The 16008-nt window shown below is 38.6% G+C and overlaps 1 protein-coding gene across 2 annotated transcripts in view; it reads right to left on the reverse strand.

Moving 5' to 3' along the window:
• Window positions 1–16008, reverse strand: part of LOC118818853 (adhesion G-protein coupled receptor D2) — a 67717-nt gene that overhangs the window by 5429 nt on the left and 46280 nt on the right. For both annotated transcript variants that reach the window (XM_036586364.1, XM_036586363.1), the window contains exon 24: window positions 8104–8186. In XM_036586364.1, the coding sequence (XP_036442257.1) occupies window positions 8104–8186 (83 nt within the window). The remainder of the gene's footprint in view (window positions 1–8103; window positions 8187–16008) is intronic.

The following is a 16008-nucleotide window of genomic DNA, read 5'->3' on the forward strand; positions in this document are numbered from 1 at the left end:
CCACCACAGCGGTGGCTTCCCGACAGAAGCCACTTGATATCAGAGAGGCCTGTGCGTGCCAAACGAACATGACACGCTTGGAAAAAAAACGAGCCACATCACACGGGCCGGAGCCCCAGACCATCAAAGAGAATGTGGAAGGAGCTCCAGGGACCTGCATATGTTCCAGCCTGCAGAGGAGAACCAGGCTGGATCTCATCACCTGCAGAGAGAACAGGCCAAGCCTGTCAAGCTGTCGTTGACCTGTGTCAGGCTTGTCCACTCCACCCCCGCTGGCACTGCCACTGGATATGTCATACATGCTCAACAATATTGCCTTTGGATTTCTAGAGAAATGTTTTTGGCTGTATAGGAGGCTTTAATTCTGGCTAAAAATCAAATGTACACAAGTTTCCTATTATCCCAAATGTAGTTGATCAGCCAACAAGTGTTTAGTGACCAAAATGTGCTTCTTATTTTTGCACTGGAGGTAAAAGGCTTAGGTATATACAAACATGCATTATTGAGGTTTCAAAAAATGGCTTCTACTACTGCTTTAGCTATGCATTTTTGTTCATTTTTAGACAGCTTGTTGTAGTTTGAGGCACATTTGTGATGATTTCGGCATGCGGTTTGCACAGTGGCTATAATTTCCCACTACATCTTATATTAGTTTTGTAGCTCCGGTGCAAAAATAAAGAAGAAAATTTTAACTTTAAAATGTGGCCCAACCATTTTGGCTTTTTAACGTGTATGATATGGGACTGTACAAATCTTAATATTAAAATTTGTCGCTAAAAAGTTGAATGATGGCTTCTGCATCAAAATTCAAGATTTAAGATCCAATATTTATTTTGAGATTTTCTTTGCCAATTGGCTTTTGGCAATGGACTTTTCCATTTGCTAGTTTGCTTTCCTTTCTGAGGAGAATTCAGAGGAGATACAGTAAAAAAAATAGACTGTCTCACACTTGCTAAATTTAAAATGCAACAGGATAATCTCAACAGAGACCTGTCATAATAACATATAGAGTGGTTCATAAGTCCAGAACTTCTTCAGGAGGTATGGGTGTTAAATCTTCAAACAGAATGTAGTCGAGTTAGTGTATTACTGAAGACAGACAGAAACCAGTGCTGATCCGAGGCCAGTTTTGCAATTTGATTTATCATGCTAAAGCCTATCGTTCAAGCAAAGGATTCTGATCCCTGAAAGCAACACATGGAAGAAGAGTAGGGGCAGAGGTCTACAGCTGAAGCAGCTAAATCAGATCAATACTCTTCCACAGATGGACTGCAGTTCCCCAGTGTGAAGGCTTCAAACCAGGAACTGCTACTACCAACATGTAGAGTACACTACGGAGTGCAATACAGTGATGGGAAAGAGCAATCACCACGTCCAGACACACATGCATGCTCACACACACAAAAACACACACACACAGACACTTTGTAAAGGTATGAGCAAATGTAGCCACTGCTAGGACTGAAATGTTGAGGTTTAAAAGACTATATTGTCATGACAATGATAACACATTGTCATATTGACCACTAGTAATGTAGTACTTAAGTCTAGCCTCTGTCTCAACATCATTTTGACTCAGCCTTGTCTTAGTCTCGGGGTAAAGTGGACTTGTAAACTGTTCTCGAGACCAGCCGAATGCAGTGCCTTCATCTGAGATAACTGGAACTGAACTTTTTTTTATTATTGAATATCAACAAAATCTTCAAAGAGAATAAAACTTCCTTTATAAGTTCAAATAAAATGTGTTCGCTACCAGTTGAGGATCTAATCAATCTTTCCATGACTAGGTATTATTTATGTGTTTACATTCATCAGTTCCAAAATTCAAACATCCCCTGTGGGTAGAGCATAGTGTTATTATTACTATGTTATCATGTAATAATAAAAAATGGATGCATGCTCTTTGGTTTATACTCAATTGACTGTAGGTAGTGACTTCTGCATACGTTTTAGAGAAGGATAGAGAATAATCGTATGACCATTTGCTTCTAAAAGTTACAATGCAAAGGCAGACTGTAATATAATACTAATAATTAATGATATTTTTAGGCTATATATTATTAAATGTTACACGTTACATAATATAAATATAATATGATTTATTAATATATATAATGTATAATGAATGACAATGAATGTACAATGAGCAATTAAAATCGTAATCTGGTCTCGGTCTCGACTCAGACTCGACTACTACCAGGTCTTAGTCTTAACTCAGACTTGACATGCCGAGGTCAGACTCACCTCTAGTGGTCTTGTCTATACTACTGTCCACCACTACTTCACTCTGTAAAAGGACAGACGTCATATATATGATAAATTTGCAAAGTGGATACAATACGTGCAAAAAAACTCCCTTACATTTGGACAAAGGGCTTTTGTGTTGGTGTCTGACACACATGGAGAGATCAGAAAGGGTGAGTCTCTTCAGATATATATATGTCAGGCTGAAATTGGGGCAAGGGCACATTATTAGTGTGCTGACAGAGAGTCTCATCTCAGATCTAATGCGGTTCTCTACCGCCACAAACTCCTGCTAGCCTCTCCACACTGCTGACCAACAGCACCCTACAACTACATAGATTTTCAATAAAACATTCATCTATTTGACCAGGCTAATCAATTGTAGAGCCGGTTATTCAATCATTTAAGCAACTCAAATAAATCTGAGCCATCAGATTTTTTCCATTTTTAAATGAACAGAAAAAATAAGGTTTGTAAAAAAGTGAAAATTGTAGAAGTAGTCCTTTGGAATTTTCATGAACTCAATTAATGCAGACAAATGGCACACGTAATGAACAAGAGGTCATGTTCAGGTTGGTGTACTACACATTTAATGGCTTTATCTCAAGCTCGTGACCTGCAATTCGAGGTAAACAGGAAAATGCTTGCAGGATGGAAGGAAGTGGTCTTTATTTTTCTTTTTTTTTTTAGTGTTGTGGACTGCTCCATATGGTGGACACAGATCAATTTCTCAAATGGACACTGATAATTGACTAACGGCAAAGATGTTTACAAGGATAAAGGACAAACTGTGATGTTCCTTTCACTAGCATTAGCTGCTAAAAGCCTCTGCATTTCCTTTCAATGAATCCATTGAACAGTAATGAGAAGATTCTGAACTTGTTCAGTGAATCCTTCTGAGAAATGCATAATACAATTCTTTAAGTATTTTTATGTTGATGTTTTACTATGTATCACCCAGCATCTGATATTCAAGGCCATATGTTATAACATTTTTAAAGATAAAAAGTATAGTTTATCTGCAAATGGCAGGGCTTCAATTATTAAGAAGGCTCTGAACAGTAATGGTACCTTAAGTAATTTTTTATGTTTTCTTTGTCAGTTACAATACATGAGCATCAATTTACTGCCTCTTTGTTTATGTGGCCAGTCTAGTCCTGAGACTTTTGTCATAAGAAAAGGAGGCAACTTCTATTAGCAACATGAACAATGTAGAAAAGCTTTCTAGAAGCTAGACTGCATATGTCATCTTTCATCTTTCAATATTAACTTATATGAAGAAAGATGATGATATGATGATGATGACATTCATTTCTCCCAAAACCTCATCTAATCATTAAATTAAAAATAACAGGGTTAAGCATCCAATAATTATTTCTATATTTGTACGCTCAAAATTATTTAATGACCATGCTTTGTTCTGCTGATAAAAACACGAGTTTCACATGGTACGATCTGCTGATCCCCTCTAGCTATGTCAAGGGTCACCTGCTTTAAAGCCCAAAGCTTGGGGTCAACACAGGGCCTGTAGGAAGTGATTTCATGACCGAAAAGATGTCAGCTTGTTTTCCTTTTTTCCTTTCCTGTTGTGTTCTGATAGGGACTTCCTCTCTAGTGGGAGTGGAAGTGGGTGTCACTCTCCAATTCGCCCACGCCATGAGCGGAAATGTCCATCACACACACACACCGCCATTCCAGTGGTGCAGGGGTGAGGGGGGCGGGGCCTGGGGAGATGAGCGTCTCTGTGTGGGATTCCGCTCTGATGATTAATTAACATTTTGTCTCCACGCTGGTGACACCAGGATGAGTGTCTCCTGCTTTGGTTTTTTATCTCCCCCGTATTTCACACTCATTCACAAAAACACACAGGCACCGAGGGCACGGTGACCTATCCAAGTTTATATTTTAGCCTTCCTGATAGTGTACTAAGACAGAAGGAAAAAAATTATCTATTGTGAAAAAATTCCACAAGTTCTCTTGTTCTCTCCTAACAGTAATCTCCTCTAAAACTGCACCATACGGCAGAGAAAGTGCATTCTTTAACTGATTAAAACTGCCAGGGTAGCTTCAAGTCCTCACTATCAAAACTACAGAACTGTGTATTTAATTTGTAGTAGTTAAAGAATAATTTAATCACTGAATACTAAGTCTTACGATTAGTTTAAGCACTCTAGGCTCATTATTCTGTTCTTAATCTTAAGTCTTATTCAATTATTAATCTTTAGACTTATTATTCAGTGACTATACACAACTATAAAGTACTATGAAACTAATATGTAAGTTCTGAAAGTGTGGGCTCAGATACAAGCCACTGCAGTTTAAGTGGTTAAAAACCTGCTACGGCAATGGTAAAAGGTTTTGCCCCAGCAATACACAGCACATTCGCATGGTAATCTTCCAAAACATTTCTGCGTAAATAAAGCAGCCTGCGCTGGTGGTCCGCCCGTCTTCCTGCCGCAGCCTTAGTCACAGGGACTCAGGTGGCTGGGGCAGCGTGACATAAGCGCACCGCTGCACTGCTCTCTTCCTCCCTACGCTGAAAGATTAGTAGGAGCAAGTGTCCTGCCGGCAGTGCCCCCCAGCCGCAGGAAATAACATCAGCAACCGTGTCTAACGAGGATGTGAGCTGCTGCGATGGCACATTAACGACAGGGCCTAGGACAGCCAGCCGCATCTCCAGAACAAAAGACAACATGGCCGCGATTCAATGAGAATTGTTTTATAAGGGACAATAGCAACAAGCGGGCAGCACTTCAAAGAGGCTGGGAAAAGAGAGCTGAGTTGCACTTGGGTCTTAAAGCATTTAGTGTTTTTCCTTATAACTGTGATATTTATGTAAAAGTTATTTTCAGCAGATTGTGTGGGAATTTCTCACAGGATGTGAGCACTGTACATAATCACCCTTACTGATGCATTAACTGATAACTGATGAATTGGATGGTCTAAATATCAGGCTACATATCAAGCTAAACATTATATGGGCTAAATATTAGACTACCTTACTGGATAGGCTAAGTTTTGGGGTAAATATTGGATGGGCTAAACAGGGATCAAAATATTGGGTCAAATATTGGATGAGCTAAATATCGGATTAGCTAAATATCAGTCAAGAGCTTATGTGATCTTGAAGAAGAACATTTCAGGTCACAGAAGAGCTGGCCACAAACTGTGTATATTGAATGGGAAAAACATGCACATCCCATTCAATGCTGATTTTTCTCATGTCAAGAGAAGTTCTGGTATCTCTCTCTCTTGTCCACATTTGAATGTGATGGCGGACCTCTCGTGCGGCCGGGCAGCCAGCTCTGACAGCACAGTGCAGGTGTGAAATAGAACAGGAATTAGTGCAGCACCTCCGCTGGTGAGTAACAAGCCTGCGAGTCAGGAGATCCCAGTGGGGGAGAGGGAGACTGTGCGTGTGTGTGAGAGTGAGTGTGAGCGAATGTGTGTGTGTGAGTGGGAGACAGCCAGCCAGCAGAGGTCCTGTGGCTGACAGCAGGTCCCTTGCCAGGATGTGTAACCGCACACTGCCAAAACAGGAAGCCCTGCAACTCCCTCAGTGACTGACACACCAGCTCACTGGTGGAAGTCCACAGAGAACCCTGCGAGCCCAAAAGTCCATGCTAGGCTATGATTGTGGGGTCACCTTGTGTGGGGAAGCTGAGCACTCACTCCGTTCCACAGCATAGTAGCTTGCCCTTCTGTCTAACTTAGGTGAATAAGACAAAGTTAACAAGGGCTGATAACTGCTGCTAGAAATTCTGATAACCCATAACATCTGCTGATTGATATGAAATCATTTTAAACAGTGCTTTACTAACAGATACCATTGTCAGCTGTCAACTGTCACATTTCCTCTAATACACAGGAGAATTTCAAAAAGTGTTAAATGATACAAATACTGTAACGCAGAGGTGGAGCTTCACAGAATTCTTCGAGGCTTTGTTCAGTTCAATCCATATTTTCAATATATTTTTAATGTTTTAAGTCACTTTAAGTCAGTTATATTAACAGTTTTATTTTTAATCTAGGTAGGTGTGTTTATTTTATTCATTTTTAACTAAGGTTTTTTTTACCAGTTCAGCCTGTATTAGATTATTGGTAAGGCCCTAAAAGGTAATCAACTGTTTGTAATGTTTACATAATGAACCTTATGGCCCAATTGTAATTTTTTGCTCTGGTAGTGTCTTTCTACGACATGTCAGAAGAATTTAGATCTAACTGCTCATTACAATCACATGGTCACATACTGGACTGTGCAAAAGACACTGTCCTTCATTTCCATCAGATTCCATCTCCATACTAATTTCCATTTCCTTTTCTGAAAGTCTGAAAGGATGTGTAGCTGTCAAAGATCCATTATTGAGAAAAAGAAGCATACAAAAACTAGCAGAGCAAACAAAGAAGCTGCTTGTGTTCTCAGAATAACAGACTGGGCACCCAGAGCCCAGATCTAATTGAATGTGTTTGGGATTACACACGTAACCAACTTCTAAGACTTTAGAAGTGTTTGGAAAAATATCCCTGCAGCGTTCTTTGAAAAACTGAAAACAAGACTCCCAGAATGGAAGCAGTAATAAAGGCAAAGTGTGGACACACTTATATATATATATATATATATATATATATGTATATGTATATATATATATACACATACATACATATATATATATATATATATATATATATATATACACACACTGGCATATGAATATATAATAGGTATTTTTACTGGAAATCAATTAAATAGTCTCTGACTTGCACAGTACAGTATCAGTACTTTAAGTCAGGAGTGCAGGTCGTCTCTATTATGAGTCCAAATGACTAGCACTGCTTTAGGGCTGTACAATTTCTTTTTCTGAAACTTTTTCAAAAACTTTTGCTGTAAACATTCTAACCATATGTTTACTGCATTTTTGCTGATTAAGGACTCCTAATGAAAATCAGCTAAATCATAAGACATGCTATAAACCAGCATTTCATATAAAATAATTGTGTGATTGTAAATGTGGCTTTAGTAATCACTGAATCATCAAGGACACAGAAGGCCTAAATTAGATGTGTATGTGGATCTTGGTGTCAAATGGGATCAATATGTGGAGATTTCTGCACTGGACCAATTTAAATGAATGAAAACACCAAACACTGCAGGGCCAGCCTGGTGTTCTGCAGGAGTTCAGCGCAGCTGAGAATGATCAGCAGTTCTGTGGGGATCTGTCGCTTTGTGACACAACACACGATTCGCACAGATCACCAGTGCGTGCTCCAGTGAGTGCCAATCAACTCTAAGCCCCGCCTCCATCTCTGCCTGCCCCCAGTCCTGTGACCTTGGCCAGAGGGAGAAGCCTCCCACACTGTGTACACCTCAAATTGATTCACACCTCTGGGAATCCGGCAATTTCCATGTAAAAACCTCCACTGAACTAAACTGTATATACTTAGGTATTGCATTTCGATCCACCACCCCAAACAGAAAGAAAAGCAATGCTCAAAACTTCACATTACAGAGTAGATGGGGACCACCCAAAAAAAGAACAAAACAGGGTGAAGGGATGTGTCTGGTAAATCAGTGTTAGTTAAAAGTGTGGCTGGTTGGGTAAAATAAGAACGAACTGAGCTAGTACCACAGTTCTTTTATGCTGATGGCCACCAGAGGGCCACTGCCTTTGACAATTTCACAACATGCAAGTCTGACCATAAGAGAACACTTGTCCAAAATAACAACCCACTGGGTGTTAAACCTGATTACTTATAGAGACATTTAAAATGCATATGAATGTAAAAACAGTATGAATGTTTTAATTACTACAAATAGCTACAGGTCAAATTTCATGCAGAAATTTTATCAGTGAGACTCACCTGTCCAGTCATGTGGATGCCACTGGCACGAAAAGTGGGATCTTCTTCTAGGTTGCCATGGACACAAGGGAAGGAAAGATGTCCTGTGGAATATCACAGGGTCACATAAGCCAGAAAAACAATCTGAAGGCTGAAGCACACAGACATCCTCATCTCCAACAATGCTAACAAGTATGCTTTAAATATGTTGCAATGAAATTGTTTGAGATTCCTAAACAGAACAGTAACTACACTGTAAATAGTAACAGTATACTTAATAACAAAGTTGTAAGCAAGTTTACTTATTTTATTCTATTAAGTTTTCAGAAGAGAAATTTGTAGAATTAACCCTAAAATAATTTTTTAATTTAGTTAGCAGCCAATTTAACAACCTTTTTAGGTAATCCCAATTGCATTTTAGTATCCATATTTAGCAACAAAGGTTAAGGATTTTTCATAAACAGAATATTATTTAGAAACACAAACAAGAGAAATAGTAAACATAATATGTAGCATTTATATGCCTGTATGACGTGCATGCACACAAAGGGGATTTTGCGTGGGAGTCAGAATTTGGCACAACAGCTGTTGTCTAAAGTGGCTGCCTGTAGGGATCAGCTACAAGCTACAAGTTTTGTTCATTTTTATAGCACACAGTAAGGCAGACTGTGCCACAAACCACACTGACAAATCTGTATGACCTTATTGAACACCAAGATGCAGTTTCAGCAGGTTGAGAGAAATTTTGGGCATGTATTTATAAAAAAGATTTTGGTGACTACTTGTGTTTGCTAGTGACATTAGCCTTATAATCTTTGCAATACTTACATTGCAGAAGGTTTCAATATGCAAAAGAGTAACTAACAAGTCACTGAATGTTCAGTTGTGTGCTTTATGTAGGATTGTAATCACTTTATAAAAATTCTATTCATATTGTGCAGATCCTAATACATGAGAGATAACAGAGGACTCAGTCCCAAATTCTTGGGTCAATAAATCTATTGCTTGTCTGAGTCAATGTATACTGCAGTGGGTGAGGTACTTGACAGATTAAGATTAACATGGGTTTCAACACTCCTGAATAAAAGTTGCATTTATTGGATGTCTGGTCCTGTCTGATCAACTAAAGACACACTACTCAGTCTAGTTTCACACTGCTCAAGGAATGAGTTTCTTCTTGTGAACTGGTGAACTTCAGTCTAATTATACTGTCAACAAAAAAGTGTAGTTTTCCTCCCTTATGAAAAACTGTAAGGGAGTACTATTTTATTAAAAAATAACATCAATACAGCAGATTTTTCTGCCTCCAACATTTTGCTTTACTTTATTTTGGGTTTTGGGTGAGTGTTTTTGTACATATTAATTATCAGAAACAAGCGGTAAACTCTAAAAATTCTTGGATTTTTTTGGTATATTGGAAATGCTGTAAACCAATCAGATATGTCTAAGAATGCAGCGCAGTGGATATAATTTTCACCCCAGTAAAACACCAAGACAGGATTTAACTTGAAAGTAAACTGGCAAAGGCAATTTACTTGTCCTACTCATCATGACTTGGAATTTACTAAGACCTTATTAAACTGTGACTTGGACTTAACTGTACAGTACCATGCACACATTTTTCATGTTCTAAAAAGCTTCAAAGATTCATAATGTCACTGTATGTAAAATATGATTTTTGAAATCATAAAGCCTAAAAAGCCATAAAGCCATAAAGCCATTAAAGACTAAAAGATTTGTAAAAAATAAGTGCTGGGTAAATTATCAGCCTTTTTCTTGCCAAATTCTAGGAACGGTGCCATACAAAATAAATCTCTGTCTGTAGCAAAGGGAAAAGATGTTAGTGGTTTATTTTTCTGTTCATACACAACGCTATACAAACATGCACAAACACGGAACCACTTTGAACGCAAAAAAGGATAAAACCACAGCACGGCGACTATCTATCCTTCTTCAGCTCCATAATGTAGATATTAAAACTGTAAATCTCTTTTATCACAATGATTCGATTTGATTATGATTCTTTAAGAGATGCTTCATATCAAAATCTCAAGTCTCTCAATTTTTTACTGTTTTGATTATAATACATTCTAACATTCTGAATCGCCACCTTCAGACTAATGCATCACAATGCATTGATGCATCTTTTACACCCTTAGTAAGTATATCATTCTTACCTTCTGGGGTCTGAGGGCAATTTCACTTGCATATAATATGATACCCATATGTTTCATATCAAAATGTTTCATTATTTCACTGATACTTTCCAAAACCACTGCAGCAACTTCAGTGGCTGTAAACCTTTTGCACACCATTTCACATGTATCTCTGATGGCGACCGAATGAAGAATGAAGGCTTTCCGATGTAATGGGTCATTCCTTAGTGAATTCCTGAATGTCCACTGGTCATTTTTTATACAAATTGCAGATGGAGAAACACTTTGCACATGGGCATGTTTGTGGATCCCAGAGGGTTAAATCACAAATTATTAGACTTCGATTAGTGGATTTCCTTAATGCTGTGCAAGAATATAGATGCTAGACAGTAAATAAATTGTTTTAAGTTGATTTGTTGACCGCACCATGGAACTTACTTTCTATAAACTTGCAGTCAGAAATATTTGACAAGGCACCTGCATTGAAAATGCATCAGTATGAGTACTGTTGCATTTGGCTAAACATTGTACCAGTATCCCTGCTGTACTCTCTATCACACACACCTCACACACACACACACTCTGGCCCTGTCAAGTCCTGAATTCTTTGACAACTGTCATGGTCTGAAAGTGCCCTGTGTCAGAATTAATCTTCTGCAGAGCAGGGTGGGCCGGCATAGCCAGAACCTATTTAGTGTGGCTCCATGAAATGGCCCCCCATCAGAAATATCTTCATCCTTCTCTGTCTCATCTACATGGGGAGAGAAGGAGGGATGAGATGGAGGGAGGAGGAGACGTCCAGAGTGGAAAGGTCAGTGGATTCAAGGAGTCCATCACTCTGAGGTGGCAGGCCTCCCTCAACTATGTGTATACGTGAGCGTGTGTCTCCATGCAAAAGAGACTTTAAACTGAGGTGAGTTAAAGACTCCATACAGTGTTTTTTTATATACATACATACTGCTGAATTCTCTTTGAAGTGTGCGAGCTAATGAAATGAATTAAATCTGACCCTCTTTCTTTACACTACTAGCACACTATCTGACCTCAAACCTTTTGTTAAATATATGTTCCTAAATATGTTTACATTCAGATATTAAGTTCACATTTGGCCCTAAATGAAACATGAGCTACAAAAAAAACATCTTGTAGTCGCAACAGTTGTCAAGAATTCAGAACGTACAGAAATAACATGCAGAAAAATCTCTGTAATGCAACTGCTAAATGACAAACTGGTGGAAGGCAGCTTCTTTTAAAAATGTCTGCCGAGGAGCAAAATATATGGCATGCGGTAGCAGGGAGAGAAACCAACTTCACTTTAAGGCTGATCAGTATTTACAGCTCTAATTTCAAATGTCTTGTCCTAAAAGAGGCAGAAAACATGCAGTTGCAAACAATTTCACAGAAGAAACCAAATATGTTTGCTCTAGATAAGTTGTACTCCCTCCATTCTGATTACATACATGGGCAACATCATACATGGGCAACAGCTGAAGTGTGTATAGTACAAAAGGCCCCTTTTAGACTCAGCAGGCAGTTTTTCTGGACATTCTTTTTAATCTGTTTCTTTAAAGAAGCTGTTTGGGAAATGGAGCATGTTTTCAAAAGGCAAAACAGTTGTCAATATCCTCATTAGTGGCTTGGGACCTGTAATATTTAAGCAGTTTTATCCAAAGTCAACATCTTGACAGAGATCTTGCAACTGAAAATGTTTCACAAGCTGCTGTAGTTTTTTCTTTAGAAAAAAAAAACTTCAGAAAAGCATCTTGTTTTTGTTGTATCCTCTATTATTATTACTATTATTATTATTATTATTATTATTTAGTCATGTCAAATTTCACTCGCTAGCTAGGCACCAAGTGCATGAAGGCCAGCATGTGCTTCCTCAGAACTGCTATCAATGCAAAGTGATTGGTTCAACACGCTCGGAGGAGAAATACTTATGCCCTACACTTATTTTAAAAAATTAAATAAAATAAAAACTCTCCATAAGTGGTCATTCTGCACTGCTGTACTCTGAATTTTGCATTGTTGTGCATACTATGCATGTTGCATCGATGAGAACAGTAAGAAAAAGTTTTAAAACTAAATCAAATTTACAGAAGAAATGCAAGTGAAAAAAATGGCAAAAAGACAGGTCAGGAAGTTTTTACTTTTTGGAAATATTCAGCCATGTTTTCTTGGCCTGCCCTCTTTCATTCCCACACTGAGACAAGCCAGGCCCTGCAGGATAATCACAGTCTAATAGGAGAGAATATTGAAAGCAGCAGCTCAAGCACCAGATCCTCTTTCTTACCTCTCTCTCCTCCTTTCCTAGCAAAATGTTAGCACATGGCCGCACGAGATATTGATCATTTTATAACAGCAATCAACCGTTACAAAAACAAGAGACCTTTCGGCTGACGTTCGTTTGCTGTTTGCTTTGGAGTCTTCTCTGCCAGTGGCAGCGGGAAATCTGCCTCTTGAAATTTTTCAAAAAATGCGATGGCAGCTACGAAACTTGTCCAGAAAGCAGAAAGATCCACAGAGCTTAAGCAGGAAAAACTAACATCCTCTTTCACAGCTCATGCCTTCATTGCCAGGCAAAAGAAAAAAATGAAGACAGAGAGATAAAACCCTGGACAAAAAAAACGTCTTTTCACAGGCATACAGACACAGAGTGGCTGACACGTGAAAACACACATGCTGGCTCGTGTTTTGTTTGCATGGTTTGTCGCTGTTTTCTTTTTTTCCTCCATAAGATGAAGTTGTAAGGTTGTTCTCTCTCAGGTGTCCTATTTGCCATGCATGCATGTTGCATGCTGGGAGAGCGAGACGTGTCCGCATACTGGGCCTCTTTCTAATGATTTTCCCCTACCTGCACATCTGCTGCTATTTTAATTAATACTCTAAGGAGGTTCATCAGGACTAATCAAAACCATTGTCACTTATGAGGTTGGGGCTTCGTTAAAACGGAACTGGGTACGTTTCATGGTTGGAATGAGGGAGCTTTCTACAAACAGGCCACTTAATTGCCCCTCTTTCAAATAAACAATGAAACAAATCAAGTGAAAGAAGGCAAAAAGAAGATGACACTTTTGACTAAGTATGCATAATATATCAGCAGCCGATATATTATTTGTCGATACACAGAAAAACCTAATGATTAATATCTATAATTTGGTATTCTATAAGTTTCCTCTTCCTGATAGGGACATTAAGGGGAGAGACTGGATTTTTTCAGGAGCGGGTTTCTTACTAACAATACACTGCAGTGGATATTGCCTGTTAGAATGTATTTATGTTGTTCAACCTATGCTTTCCTTCATGTTCATTTAATGTACGCACAGAATAACATATGTTAGGAATATAACACTCTCCTAATCACATACATTGCATTTCCACTAACCTATTGCCAAAGTCATTTGAGGCCAAACACGTACAAGAATTACACCATTCAATGTTCACACCTTTGGTGATTTATTTTGGAACATGGAGCCCCCCAGTTATTTTTTTATTCTTTTCATTTGAGAAAAAGACATTTCTCTTTTATATTTAGTCACAAGCAATATAGGAAAAAAATCCTTAGTGTCACAAAAATAAAGCAAAAGCCATAAGAGGTCATGCATTACAGTGATTTTATCACAGCAAATACGTTATTAGGCACAAAATGAAGCAGAGTAAAACCACCTTAACTGTAACACACAGCCTCAAGTGACTTATTGCTTTTATGAAATGGTGGCACTATCATAAATATGATAAAATACACAATTTTTTCAATAAGTAATTTAACTTAATGTTAATAATAATCAAGAATAGCAATTTATTCAACCAAGAAATGTAGCTCTTTTAGAGTATGTTAATGTTGATAACCAATCATGGGCTGCTGAAAGAGTTAAGTCACTCATGTTTCTTTTTCATAATCATCATAGTACTGTTTAATGCAAAACCTTTTTGCCCAAATTACCTCCGCAATGACAATGCTTATTTCTAGGCAATTTCTACTAGCACCTTTTCCCCATGCTGGGGCAGAATCGCAAATGGCTCCATGTTTCCTACATAATACACTTCATGAGAATTAAAAATACTGGTTCCTGCACCCAAACAGTGCATATTATGTCTAACAAATACCCTTTTTCTATACTGGACAAACAATGAGCGATTTGGGTGTAGAATCCACAATTTCAGAATTTACCTATACTTAACTACAGGGCACTATATAGGAAAGAGAGTGCCGTGTGAGATTCAGCCTAGATTTAGCAGCCTGTGTGACAGGTATTGTACAACGGCTTCAAATGCAGCTTTTTTGTACCGAGACTATCTGTTTTACAAATTGTGTTTGTCAGCACACCTTGAAACAGTTTTACTGGAAACTAATTTCAGTACTTCATTCTCAAAGCCCCTCAGCTAAGGCCCTGCAAGATTATGCTGACAAAAGGACATTCGCGAAGATCATTACACATCAAAATCCATGTCAAAGAGGATGCCAAAACAATCATCTGTCCCCTATTTTAAGCACGTAAACAATGCTGGCCACAAAACTTGAGGCTTAAATAACAACAACACTCATTGGACGTTTACAACTGGATTATTAGACAAACTGGCTAGCTTGGTCTGTAAATAGATTTTGAAACAAACATAAATTTACAACACGTTTGTTGCTCCTAGCCTTTGAGTGCCCTTGGGCAGTTGCCCAAGCCACCCCTATGGTAGATCTGGCCAAGAACCTATGTATTTGTTTTAGCTACAAATCACACTAGTTCCAGTTAAAAGTGAGAGACTCTGACAGCCAGCCAGAATTGCTGATATTAGTTAGCTAACTTAGCCACATATCAGAAGTGTTATATAAGAGTTTTCTCAGATTTAATTAGTATATGGTGTTCCACACTGTTTAATCCACATCCTGCATCTTTCTTCTTCTGTCTTTAGTTTAAAAAAGGAGTATATTTTCACTGTCCTAACCAAACTATTGGGATATCTGGTATTTGATTTATTCAAGTTCCCCAAAAGCTCTCTGAGTTTGACTGTGAGTGCGTAGTTACAGTTGCAAAGCTATCACTGATCAATTGGTGTTCTGGGGCAGGTTTTAGCAAAGGACAGGGCTAGGTTAGGGCGGCCTGAGCAACGACTGACACACAGTTAGCCAATCAGTGTGCTTACGGAGCTCACTCAGAGAGCTTGGCAAAATTATGTTCTTTGGGATCAAGCTCCCAAAAAAGTGACAGAAAAAATTAGTACACTTTTTCCACTTTTGCTCAAGTGTTGTTCTTGGCACTGCACTTCATGTATGGATTATAGTATGAATATGTTTTAAATGCAAAATTAATAAATAAATACAAACAAAAAACAAGCAAATAGATAAATAAAATTAAATTACTGGTTGGTGGTATTAGTTACAAGGTGTTAATTACTGATTATCATTGTCAGGAAAGCACCATATCAGTCCCTATTTTTGACAGTATTTATTTCTGAGATACTGATACTGTGGTCTTTTTATGGGGCCGCAACATGTGGTGAGGAACTGAGTGCCATTTCCATTCCGGCCTGCACTTCACTGTGCTTCTTTTTCATATGTGGCAGGGATGGGGAAGTGGGTTTGGGGGTGGGGGGTGCAGGCAATAGCTCCAGCGGTTCTGCCCGGCTCTGCTGCAACGCCCTCCCTGATTTATGGGCGACGGCTGACCTCTGAGGCCGTAACACAGTGATGGGTGACTGGCTCTCAACGGTAAGCTACTGGCACTTGACAAAGTGCCACGAGCAGAATGAATTTACTTCTCTTTTCCTCAATCATCAA

This window comes from Colossoma macropomum, unplaced genomic scaffold (assembly GCF_904425465.1).
Source record: "Colossoma macropomum unplaced genomic scaffold, Colossoma_macropomum, whole genome shotgun sequence".
Classification (NCBI taxonomy): domain Eukaryota; kingdom Metazoa; phylum Chordata; class Actinopteri; order Characiformes; family Serrasalmidae; genus Colossoma; species Colossoma macropomum.